Source organism: Battus philenor, unplaced genomic scaffold, assembly GCF_028537555.1.
Source record: "Battus philenor isolate CCGP_79_NKW_IND1 unplaced genomic scaffold, ilBatPhil1.0.hap1 SCAF_20, whole genome shotgun sequence".
NCBI lineage: Eukaryota > Metazoa > Arthropoda > Insecta > Lepidoptera > Papilionidae > Battus > Battus philenor.
In genome coordinates, this window is record NW_027181683.1 from 7,977,991 (window position 1) to 7,990,363 (window position 12,373).

At 35.4% G+C, this 12,373-nt stretch overlaps 4 protein-coding genes across 4 annotated transcripts; 2 read left to right on the top strand and 2 right to left on the bottom strand.

Moving 5' to 3' along the window:
* Positions 1-2,059: 2,059 nt before the first annotated feature.
* On the bottom strand, positions 2,060-2,552 carry LOC137923004 (chorion class B protein Ld10-like). Its single transcript, XM_068766126.1, has 2 exons — positions 2,502-2,552; positions 2,060-2,410 (listed from the first exon to the last, which is right to left on the bottom strand). The coding sequence occupies exons 1-2, from the start codon at positions 2,550-2,552 to the stop codon at positions 2,060-2,062; spliced, it is 402 nt and encodes a 133-aa protein (XP_068622227.1).
* Positions 2,553-3,890: 1,338 nt separating this feature from the next.
* On the top strand, positions 3,891-4,431 carry LOC137923005 (chorion class A protein Ld2/Ld41-like). The gene is made up of 2 exons (XM_068766127.1): positions 3,891-3,941; positions 4,063-4,431. The coding sequence occupies exons 1-2, from the start codon at positions 3,891-3,893 to the stop codon at positions 4,429-4,431; spliced, it is 420 nt and encodes a 139-aa protein (XP_068622228.1).
* A 3,034-nt stretch (positions 4,432-7,465) lies between these two features.
* LOC137923006 (chorion class B protein PC10-like) lies at positions 7,466-8,087 on the bottom strand. The gene is made up of 2 exons (XM_068766128.1): positions 8,037-8,087; positions 7,466-7,945 (listed from the first exon to the last, which is right to left on the bottom strand). The coding sequence occupies exons 1-2, from the start codon at positions 8,085-8,087 to the stop codon at positions 7,466-7,468; spliced, it is 531 nt and encodes a 176-aa protein (XP_068622229.1).
* A 1,183-nt stretch (positions 8,088-9,270) lies between these two features.
* LOC137923007 (chorion class A protein Ld2/Ld41-like) lies at positions 9,271-9,811 on the top strand. Its single transcript, XM_068766129.1, has 2 exons — positions 9,271-9,321; positions 9,443-9,811. The coding sequence occupies exons 1-2, from the start codon at positions 9,271-9,273 to the stop codon at positions 9,809-9,811; spliced, it is 420 nt and encodes a 139-aa protein (XP_068622230.1).
* Positions 9,812-12,373: the final 2,562 nt, after the last annotated feature.

Below are 12,373 nucleotides of genomic sequence, written 5' to 3' on the forward strand. Positions count from 1 at the left end.
AATTTTCATATTTATTTAATACTAATACATCATTTTTTTATAAAAATTAACTGACTTTGATACCTATCTGGCAAGGCATAAGTATATAAAGTTTCTAAAATGTTGAATACTTGTTAATCAAAGTAAACATTAGGATATATTACACTGTAGAGACTCATAAAACTGAACTGCGGCCCTTTTCTTAATCATTTTGTTTATATTGTTGTTACTTATTTATAGGCATTGAGTTTTTGTAGAACATTTTGCGCAGTACTATAATTAGTTAACGAGTCGATATGCAAGTCAATATGCGTGGGTGGGCCCTCCAGTAGGTGAACTGACGACATAGTCATAGAGTGTTTTATCAATTAATATTTGATTCAAGATTTGTTTCATTTTTATTAAATGCACGGCTGTCTTAAATAGCTTTCATAAATGCCATATAAAATAAAAAAAGGACAGTAGTCGATTAAACCTATAGACAAGGGTATATTCACTAAGAACTTGAAATTATCTTTATATTGTAAACCGAATACAACAAAGATACCATAAAAACAAGTGCTTTTTTAGAACATGTAATGTTAGCTTGTGTGATTCGTACACTTTACAATATATATTCTTTTGTAATAATGTGAACAATTGATATCTTTTTTTTTATCTTTCATTCTTTTATCATTTTTAACCTTTTGTGGTTTTTAACCGAATATTGAAAATTCATATTTTTGAACTATACATAAATATTTAAAATGTGAATTTTAAAGTTTGCTTTTTCTTACAAACAGCGTTTTTCATTTAAAAAAAAACCTCAATTATTGATATATTTGAAACCGTACCTATAGGGTGTACTATTCATTATCGACGCCAAATAGGCTGTATATTTAACCCCTCTATAGTGAATTCAGCGAAAAAAAATTCATCTCTTGCGTTCCTTAATAGCTAACGGAAAAAACGTGACACTTTGAACTTACGATGACCTTTCATTTCTATAAAACAAAAGCTCTTTGTCATTTAAACGGGTTAAGTTAAAATCAAATGCTTATTTAAATTATTTATAATTTTTTTTTAAATTGGAAGTATTTTAAACACCAACTTTAAAATAATTTACAAGTTGTGATTTCACCTTAACCTTCGACCCTTTGAGACGAAGTATTTTTTGATTATACCTCGTAAGTAGGCAACTGTTTCAAAACGAGTGACTAGGTATCAAACACGATGGCCATCCTAATATGATTTTTCAGATTTTTTATGAATATTGTTTAAGAGTATAAATGAATGAATTAATTTAAAAACATTAAAAACATAACAATAGTATTAAAAACGATATCCATTAGGTTAAAGCAGCAGAAATAAGGATAACCCTGCTATACCTTTTTCTGAGCTTCTAACAATTAGAAATACTTTTGTAAGCAACAGCAAACGATTTTACAATACCCGTTCGAGGTATATCTCAAATATATTCAAAGAAATAAAATAATTAAAAAGTTTATTAAGCAACGATGTAAAAAAAATCTAATAATTTTGCATCGTTGCCCACTGTAAGGCTTCCCTAAAAATCAATGGGATGATATACGAAAATCGCCACGCTTGACAGGCAGGTTGAAGATCGCAGTATGGCATTATAGTACGCAGAGGATGCTGCTGTCTATCTTTTGGAGACTTGTTTGTGAGCAGATTCTAAGATTCTAAGCAGATCATAATAATCTATATAAATGACTCAATGTGAAAATGTCTAAAGAGAAATAAGCCAAAGTATCAATGACACATGTACTAATTGGAAAATTCGGAAGTAAACACGTAATTGCGTGATGAAGAGGTGCCAAATATCAAATAAGTGCAAAAGTACAGAGCTATTCTTCGTATATAAACTAAACTTAAAAATATATACCTCATAAAAAAATTGAAAAGAGTTATGTTGATGCATACAGAATTTTTATTTGGCAAATATCATTTGGTCACAAGAAATTCTTCAGTAGACACCGCAACCACAGCTTCCGAAGGCGCGGCCGGCGATGGCGGGGCCGTAGCCGATACCGGCGGCGAAACCGGGGCCGTATCCCAAGCCAGCGGCGGCGGGGTAGCCCTAGGCGGGGCCAGCGATGTCTTCACTGATCATGCCCACGGCACCGTCGCCGCAACCGTAGGAGACGGCACCGGCACCAGCGGTAGGCAGAGCGCCTTCCAGTCCGACAGTGCCCAAGAAAGGCAGCTCGCCGCCAACGGCCAAGATACCTCCGATCTCGTTCTCTGAGAGCACTGACAGGCCGACGGGCGGGATGGGGGAAGCACTAGACACAGCGAAGCCACCACCGCTGGATGTTGGCACCGCAGCTAGTCCGCAGCCGGCTCCGTAGCCAGCCCAGGGAGCGGCGGCCATCAAGGGAGCTTCATAAGCCAACCCAGCGCCTAATCCGCCGCAGTAAGCAGAGATGCTCTGAGCAAAAAAGAATTAATTTTAACAAAACCTTAAAGAGAATGCAATATGTTATTACCAAATATGACTATGAACGCTTTAAACTACATACCTGAACCAAAAACGCTTGAGCGCAGAAAAGAATGATTGCCTTGGCGGTCATGTTGGCTTTGCTTCTTTAAAACAAATGTAAAATTTAATTAGTTCGTGTGGTTTATATAGTCTTAACATTAAGTAAAGCGAAGGCAATTGTGAGCATATTAGGCAATCTAAAGCGCACCGGCTTTTGTAAAGAATGCACATACATGATAAGACGACATATAATAAAAATTATATAAAAATTAATTGCTTCATCACAAAACCAAGGTCTACGTTGAAAATGACTATTGTAACTTTTCTTTTTGTCGTAGTCAAAATAGTAAAGAAGTAAAAATTTTGCACAGATATATAAAATAGATAGATAGATAGACAGTAGCAAATCAATGCTCAGCATTATATAATGTATATGAATATGACCCATTGCCAAAGAAGTATTAAGTATAAATTGATGTGGGTGAAAAGAAAATTTTGCGGATGTAAATAAGAACGACTTTCAAATGTCTCCTCTATCCCGAATGATGATATAATATAACGATAGTCCAGAACCATCTTAAACGGCTTAGCGGCCAGATTACATTCTGAGCGCAGGTACCAAGTTCACCAAGTACCAATGCGGTAATTTTTGGTAAAGAAATTCTTCCGATAATTTAATAAGAGGAACAGATCGAGCCGTTCTTTGATCGCTTCACAAACATTCGCATAAAATTCTTAAAACGTAATGAGCCAGTTCTCAGGCCGAGAAGTCGTGTGTCGCCGAGTTTCCCGCCCTTGTGCCCACGACACTGCCAGAGAACGTTCACTAAGCGACATAAGATCGCTGAACATTTTATTTAACCTAAGCTGAGACCCGAGACAGCTCTTTAGTTAAGGTACTGTACAAATAAAAAGACATAAATGATCATTGCATTATAAGGAAATTAAAGAGTCTATAATTTAGTACTAGTAAATAGATCTTATGTATAATTTAGTAGCGAAAATACAATTATTAATGCAACTGATCTACTTTTGCTAAAAAGGAGTCTGCGTATTTGTTACTGTTAGTATTTTGATCTTCGGTCTTGAATAAAAGTTTTGCTTGTCTACATTGAGTCTTCAGAAAACTACTTTCGGTTGTAAATCAGAATTCAAGGTAAACTAAATAAAATTTATTTGTATTTACGCATACTTATCTACGAAGCAATTTTGTTCATTAAAAAATATACTTTTTAATTACATGCTTAAAATGTAACATTTTTGAAGTAATTTTTTTCCGCTTTGTGGCATGATTCTGTTTACAGTATCGCATATTGTAATATTTCATTGCGAAATTATTAAAGTTTGTATAGAAGTTCATTATATATAAAGAGCTCACTTCAATTTATAATCACTCTGTATTCATACAGTCGGAAAACAATTCTCAGCCATGTCTCCCTTCGCCTTCTTGTTGGTCTGCGTTCAAGCTTGCTTGATCCAGGTAAGGTTTTTAATTTTAATTATTTATATGAATACTTCAAGAAGCTTTGACATTTTTTTTAACTAGAGATATGTATTAGATCATTAACAATCAATTTATTATATTATTTATGATATTCTAGACCGTGTTCAGCCGTTGCCTTGGATCCGAATTAGGACTGGGCTTCGCTCCTGAATTCGCTGGTGAATGCGGACTTGGATACGGACGCGGTTTAGCCACTGAATTCGGTTACGGACCTGGTCTTGGTTACGGATACGGACTCGCTGCCCCTGCAGCTCTCGCTGGCCCTGCTTACGGAGGCTCCGGTGTCGGTGACATTGCGGTCGCCGGCGAGATGGGAGTTGCCGGTACCACTCTGGTCGAGGGACAAGTGCCGATCCTCGGTGCCGTCAGATTCGGAGGAGATGTCCCGGCTGGCGGTGTTGTCTCCATCGCAGGACGTTGCGCCGGCGGCTGCGGCTGCGGCTGCAACGGCCCTTACATGTACTGATTGACATTACGTGACTTCATAACTACGTGATCGTAACAATTTTCAATGAATAAAACCAAATACTAAATGCACCATTTGATTTTTTTATTTATTTAAACCTTGAAAATAATAAAGAAATAAATGCCTTACAATTAGAGGTTTAAATAAATAGGGTGTTTACTTGAAAAATAATGGATGATATATGTATGTATATCATTTTTCTTGCATTGACCGAAAGTAGATGTAAGAGGACAGGAAGAGTGAAACTAAAGTTCAATATCTATCAAACTTTGAAAGGAATACCTTATTTAAAAAGCAATTGTTCTGGAGCTATTGAAATTTTTATGTATACATATATATATATTTATGTATGTAAATAAATCAAAAATTCTGGAAAAAACTTTTTACAGGGAATACTAAATTACCAAATGCCAAAATTACAGTTTAACCATTATTTTATTATATTTATTTATTAGGTAACTGTTATATACTTAAACTTTTAAATCTTGTTGAAAGTCGTGACATTAGGAAACATTAGGATATATTACACTGTAGAGACTCATAAAACTGAACTGTGGCCCTTTTCTTAATAATTTTGTTTATATTGTTGTTACTTATTTATAGGCATTGAGTTTTTTGTAGAACATTTTGCTCAGTACTATAATTAGTTAACGAGTCGATATGCAAGTCAATATGCGTGGGTGGGCCTTCCAGTAGGTGAAATGACGACATAGTCAAGGCTATGGCATCGCAAGACCGGGCATTGTAACGATCTTCGATTTTGGTATGGCCGACGCATTACAGTGGACATGAACCGCTAACACGCTGATGATAATGATGATGTCTGTTAAAATTTAACTATTTTTGTGTGTAAAAGTACACACGGGTGTCTTCCTATATTTCTTTTCCATAAAGAACAAACTTAATTCCAATGGCGTATTATAGAAAGAAACAATACGATAGCATTTTCTACTGTTATAGACTTAGTAACGGAATTTATTTAGAAGCGCAGAGAGAATACTAGTTCCGTTTTTCGAATCGTTGCAAGTTAGTACGATGGCTTCGTGCTTGTGCTATAAACCGCTGCCGGCAGTGTGAGAGTGTTTTATCGATTAATATTTGATCCAAGATTTGTTTCATTTTTATTAAATGTGCACGGCTTTCATAAATGCCATATAAAATAAAAAAAGGACGATAGTCGATTTAAACGATAGACAAGGGTATATTCACTAAGAACTTGAAATTACCTATATATGGTAAACCGAAAACAACAATGATACCATAAAAAACACGTTTTTTTTTAGAGCACGTAAATAATAATCTTATGTGATTCGTACAATTTACAAAATATATTTGTGGCATGCATATCGCGCGCCACTCAAACACCAAGCTCTTATCTACGTGACCGTCAATCGCACCCCGGCGGCGGCGGCAGTGAAACAGATAAGTGACAGATGGCGCCACAGAAGAAGCAACAGAAGATCAAGAAGCAACTGAAGATCAAGAAGCAACCGACGAACAAGAAGCAACCGACGAACAAGAAGCAACCGACGAACAAGAAGCAACCGACGAACAAGAAGCAACCGACGAACAAGAAGCTACCGAAGAACAAGAAGCTACCGAAGAACAAGAAGCTACAGTACTACGACCACTCTTACATATTTTTATTGTCATAATGTAAACTAATGATTAAAGCACTTTTGTTTAACTTTATGACTTTTAAATCGCGTAATGACAATTTTTTTACCTTTATGTGGTATTTAATAAAATATTGAGATTTTATATTTTTAACGATATATAAATATTTAAATCGCCACGGTAATACAATTTCTGTACAAACAGTACAAGGTTTGTAGTTTTTCGATAGTGTGTACTTTTCATTAATTGACGCCAAATAGGCTATATATTCAAATTCTTCTATTAAGAATTCAGCGAAAAAAATCACATCTCTTGCGTTTCTTAATAGCTGAAGTTTAAAAACGCGACATTTTGAACTTACGGTGACCTTTCAACACTATAAAAAAGAAAAGTTCCTTATCATTTAAAAGGGTTAAGTTAAAATCGTAGGCTTATTTAAATTTAGGCTTTGTAGGCTTATTTAAACAGGTTTTAAAAAAAGATTTTTTTAAGCTTCGAAGTTTTTTAAGCACAAAATTTAGAGTAATATACAAGTTTTGACTCCCTTTGATATGAAGTATAATTTTTATAATACCTCGTATGTTGGCAATTGTTTCAAAACGAGTCAGTTAGTGTCAAACACGATGGCCTCCGTCGTAATAACAGCAGATTTTTAATGATAATGTTGTTTAAGGGTATAAATATATGAATAAATTTCAGAACATTAATAAATAAAACATTACTATTGATAAAAATACATGTCCATGAGGCTAATAAAACAACAGAAGTAAGGATAACCCTGCTTATACCTTTCTCTGGTATTCTTACAATTAGAAACACTTTTGTGAGCAGTTGCGTACAATATCTCAAATATGCAAAAAAAAAAGTTTATTAAGCAACGTTGTAAAAGATTCCTAATAATTTTTCTTCGTCGGCAACTGTAAGCCTTTCCTAAAAAAACTATAAAGTAATATGCAATAATCGCCACGCTTGGCAGGCGGGTTGAAAATTGCAGTAGTATGGCATTATGGTATGCAGAGAGTGCTGCTGCCCATCTTTTGGAAGCTAGTTGGTGAGCAGATTGTAAGATTCTAAGCAGATCATAATAATCTATATAAATGACTAAATGTGAAAATGTGCAAAGAGAGATAATCTAAAGTATCAATGACACGTGTACATATGTTTGTATATACTCTTTGCTTAGTGTTTAATGGAAAACTCGAAATAAACCCGTAATTACCTGATGGAGAGGTACCAAATATCAAATTAGTGCAAAAGTATGGAGCTTTTCTTCATACATATGACTCATTTAATGTTTCAGTTAGTATTGCAAATTACTAAACTCAAAATTATATACCACAGAAAAGAACTGAAAAGAGTTATGTTGTTTCATATAGAGTTTTTAATTTGCAAATATCATTTGGTCAGAAGTAATTCATCAGTAGACACCGCATCCGCAGCCTCCGAAGGCGCGACCGGCGATGGCGGGGCCGTAGCCGATACCGGCGGCGAGACCGGGACCGTATCCCAAGCCAGCGGCGGCGGGGTAGCCCCAAGCGGGGCCGGCGAGGTCTTCGCTGATCATGCCCACGGCACCGTCGCCGCAGCCGTAGGAGACGGCACCGGCACCAGCGGTAGGCAGAGCGCCTTCCAGTCCGACAGTGCCCAGGAAAGGCAGCTCGCCGCCGACGGCCAAGATACCTCCGATCTCGTTCTCTGAGAGCACGGACAGGCCGACGGGCGGGATGGGGGATGCGCTAGACACAGCGAAGCCACCGCCGCTGGATGTTGGCACGGCAGCTAGTCCGCAGCCGGCTCCGTAGCCAGCCCAGGGAGCGGCGGCACCGAAGGGAGCGGCGGCCAAGGGAGCTTCATAAGCCAACCCAGCGCCCAATCCGCCGCAGTAAGCAGAGATGCTCTGAGCAAAAAAGAATTAATTTTTACAACATCTAAAAGACAATGCAATAATTTATTACAAAATTTAACTATGAATACTTTAAACTACATACCTGAACCAAAAACGCTTGAGCGCAGAAAAGAATGATTGCCTTGGCGGTCATGTTGGCTTTGCTTCTTTAAAACAAATGTAAAGTTTAATTAGTTCGTGTGGTTTATATAGTCTTAACATTAAGTAAGGCGAAGACAATTGTGAGCATATTAGGCAATCTAAAGCGCACCGGCTCTTGTAAAGAATGCACATACATGATAAGACGAAATACAATAAAAATTATTTACAAACTAATTGCTTCATCACAAAACTAAGCTCTAAGTCGAAAATGTAACTTTTCTTTTACAAAGTCATAATAGTCAAGAGGCAGAAAATGTGCAGAGATATATAAAGTAACAGGAGCAAATAGATACTCAGCAATGGAGTATTCAAGACATTCCTTATTGTTTAGTAAATATGATATGAATGTGGCCCACTGACAAAAGAGCATTGAGTCTAAATTCTTTCTTTGCTACTGTAAAGTGTAGCGTGTCAGAAATTATTTTTGCGAGTTGTAAATAAGAATCACCTCTATACGTCTCCGCTATCCCGATAGATGATGCAACGATAGTCCAGAACCAACTTAAACAGCTAGATTACGTTGTAGATTGGGGGCGACCTACTATAAAATACCTTTAACCACCAAGTACTAAGTAAGTAAGATTAAGAAATTATTCTGAAAATTTTATAAGAGTAACAGATCAAGCCGTTCTTCGGTCGCTTCACAAACATTCGAATCGAAATTCTTAATACCTAACGAGTGACAGCTCAGGCCGAGACGTTGAGTGACGTGGAGTTTCCCGCCTTGCGCCCACGACACTGCCAAAGAACATCCACCAAGCGACATAAGATCGCCGAACATTTAATTTAACCAAGATGGGGCACCCGAGACAGTCCTCTTGTTAACTAGTTATAATGTACTATTCAGCAGCTAAAATAAAATGATTATTGCAACTGATATACTTTTGGTAAATAAGAGCTCTAATTATTTGTTATATGTCCAGACTTTAGAAAAATAGTTTCGAACATGAATGAAAGTTTAAAGAGAATTGAATAACATATATAATACTTTTAAAATGTAATATTTTGAAGTAATTTGTTCTCTGCTTTGTGGCATGCTTCTGTGTACAGTATCACGTGTTGTAATATTTAATTGCGAAATTATTATACTATGGATAGATGTTCATTATATATAAAGAGCTCACTTCAATTTACAATCATTCTGAACTCGTACAGTCGGAAAACAATTCTCAGCCATGTCTCCATTCGCCTTCTCGTTGCTCTGCGTTCAAGCTTGCTTGATCCAGGTGAGGTTTTTAATTTTAATTATTTTTATGAATACATCTAGAATCGTTGATATTTTTCTTTTAACTAGAGATGTATTAGATCATTAACAAGCAATTTATTATATTATTTGTGATGTTCTAGACCGTGTTCAGCCGTTGCCTTGGACCCGAATTAGGACTGGGCTTCGCTCCTGAATTCGCTGGTGAATGCGGACTTGGATACGGACGCGGTTTAGCCACTGAATTCGGTTACGGACCAGGTCTTGGTTACGGATACGGACTCGCTGCCCCTGCAGCTCTCGCTGGCCCTGCTTACGGAGGCTCCGGTGTCGGTGACATTGCGGTCGCCGGCGAGATGGGAGTTGCCGGTACCACTCTGGTCGAAGGACAAGTGCCGATCCTCGGTGCCGTCAGATTCGGAGGAGATGTCCCGGCTGGCGGTGTTGTCTCCATCGCAGGACGCTGCGCCGGCGGCTGCGGCTGCGGCTGCAACGGCCCTTACATGTACTGATTGACATTACGTGACTACGTAACTGCGTGATCGTAACAATTTTCAATGAATAAAACCAAATACTAAATGCACCATTTGATTTTTTTTATTTTTTAAAATCTTGAAAATAATAAAGAAACAAGTACTTTACAATTAGAGATTTACTTTGAATTATATTATAATCAGTCTTAAATAAATAGGGTGTTTACTTGGAAAATAATGGATGATATATGTATATGATATATATATATATATATATATATATATATATATATATATATATATATGTATATATATATATATATATATATATATATATATATATATATATATATATATATATATGTATATATATCATTTTTTTTGCATTGACCGAAAGTAGGTGTAAGAGGTCAGGAAGAGTGAAACTTAAGTTCAATATCTATCAAACTTTGCGAGGAATACCTTATTCGAAAAGCAAATGTTCTGGAGCTATTGAAATTTTTATATATACATATATATATTTATGTATGTAAATAAATCCAAAAATTCTGGAAAAAATACTAAAGTTTTTTTTGTTACTTTTTACAGGGAATACCAAATAACCACACAAAATTACAGTTTAATCATTATTATATTGTATTTATTTATTAGGCAACTGTTATAGGGTTATACTTTTAAATCTTGTTGAAAGTCGTGACATTAAAAATAGAGGTAACAATTTTCATTTTTAGTTGATACTAATACAACATTTTATTATAAAAAGTGACTGACTTGGATACCTATCTGGCAAGGCATAAGTATATAAAGATTCTAAAATGTTGAATACTTGTTAATCAAAGTAAACATTTGGATATATTATACTGTAGAGACTCATAAAACTGAACTGCGGCCCTTTTCTAATCATTTTGTTTATATTGTTGTTACTTATTTATAGGCATTGAGTTTTTGTAGAACATTTTGCGCAGTACTATAATTAGTTAACGAGTCAATATGCAAGTCAATATGCGTGGGTGGGCCTTCCAGTAGGTGGGCATTTTAGCGATCTTTCGATTTTGGTATGTCCGACGCCTTACAGTGGACATCAATCGGCTAACACGCTGATGATAATGATGATGTCTGTTAAAATTTAACTATTTTTGTGTGTAAAAGTACACACGGGTGTCTTCCTATATTTCTTTTCTATAAAGAATAAACTTAATTCCAATGGCGTATTTCATGAATAAAGAATACGATAGCACTTTCTATTGTTATAGACTTAGTAACGGAATTTATTTAGAAGTGCAGAGAGAAAACTAGTGACGTTTTTTGTATCGTTGCAAGTTAGAATGATGGCTTCGTGCTTGTGTTATAAACCGTTGCCGGCAGTGTGAGAGTGTTTTATCAATTAATATTTGATTCAAGATCATCATTTGAATTGTTGATGTTCAATGTTGTGTTGATGATTAAGATTGATTTGTTTCATTTTTATTAAATGTGCACGGCTTTTATAAATGCCATATAAAATAAAAAAAGGACGGTAGTCGATTAAAACGATAGACAAGGGTAAATTGAGTAAGAACTTAAAATTACCTATATATTGTAAACCGAATACAACAATGATACCATAAAAACACGTACTCTTTTTAGAAAATTAAATGAAAAAAATCTCATCTCGTGCGTTTCTTAATAGCTGACGTATAAAAACGCGACATTTTGAACTTACGGTGACCTTTCACCACTATAAAAAAGAAAAGTTCCTTATCATTTAAAAGGAATAATTTAAAATCGTAGGCTTATTTAAATTACGGCTTTGTAGGATTATTTAACCAGTATTTAAAATAAGATTTTTTTAAGCTTCGAAGTTTTTTAAGCACAAAATTTAGAGTAATACACAAGTTGTGACTCCCTTTCAGATGAAGTATTTTTTATTATACCTCGTATGTTGGCAACTGTTTCAAAACGAGACACTTTGTGTCAAACAAGATGGCCATCCTAATAACAGCAGATTTTTTATGAATATTGTTTAAGAGTGTAAATATATTATTAAATTTAAGAAAATTAATAAATAAAACATTACTATTGAAAAACCATATCCATTAGGTTAAAACAGTAGAAATATGGATAACCCTGCTATACCTTTTTCTGAGCTTCTAAAAATTATAAATACTTTTGTGAGCAACAGCGAACGATTTTACAATACCCTTTCGAGATATATCTCAAATATGCAAGAAAATTAAAAAGTTTATTAAGTAACACTGTAAAAAAATTCTAATAATTTTTCTTCGTCGCCTACTGTAAGCCTTCCCTAAAAAATCAATGGGGTAATATGCGATAATCGCCACGCTTAGCAGGCAAGTTGAAGATCGAAGTATGGCATTATGGTACGCAGAGGATGCTGCTGTCCTTTTTTTAAAGACTTGTTTGTGAGCAGATTCTAAGTTAATAAGCAAATCATAATAATTTATATAAATGACTAAATGTGAAAATGTCTAAAGAGAAATAAGCCAGGGTATCAATGACACATGTACTGAATGGAAAACTCCAAATAAACACGTGTTTGCGTGATAAAGAGGTACCAAATATCAAACTAGTGCAAAAGTATAGAGCTTTTCTTTTTATATA

Coding starts and splice junctions, on each gene's coding strand:
- LOC137923005 (XM_068766127.1), top strand. CDS start 3,891: ATGTCTCCCTTCGCCTTCTTGTTGGTCTGCGTTCAAGCTTGCTTGATC. Junction 3,942..4,062: donor TTCAAGCTTGCTTGATCCAG/GTAAGGTTTTTA, acceptor ATGATATTCTAG/ACCGTGTTCAGCCGTTGCCT.
- LOC137923006 (XM_068766128.1), bottom strand. CDS start 8,087: ATGACCGCCAAGGCAATCATTCTTTTCTGCGCTCAAGCGTTTTTGGTT. Junction 7,946..8,036: donor CTCAAGCGTTTTTGGTTCAG/GTATGTAGTTTA, acceptor TTTTTTGCTCAG/AGCATCTCTGCTTACTGCGG.
- LOC137923007 (XM_068766129.1), top strand. CDS start 9,271: ATGTCTCCATTCGCCTTCTCGTTGCTCTGCGTTCAAGCTTGCTTGATC. Junction 9,322..9,442: donor TTCAAGCTTGCTTGATCCAG/GTGAGGTTTTTA, acceptor GTGATGTTCTAG/ACCGTGTTCAGCCGTTGCCT.
- LOC137923004 (XM_068766126.1), bottom strand. CDS start 2,552: ATGACCGCCAAGGCAATCATTCTTTTCTGCGCTCAAGCGTTTTTGGTT. Junction 2,411..2,501: donor CTCAAGCGTTTTTGGTTCAG/GTATGTAGTTTA, acceptor TTTTTTGCTCAG/AGCATCTCTGCTTACTGCGG.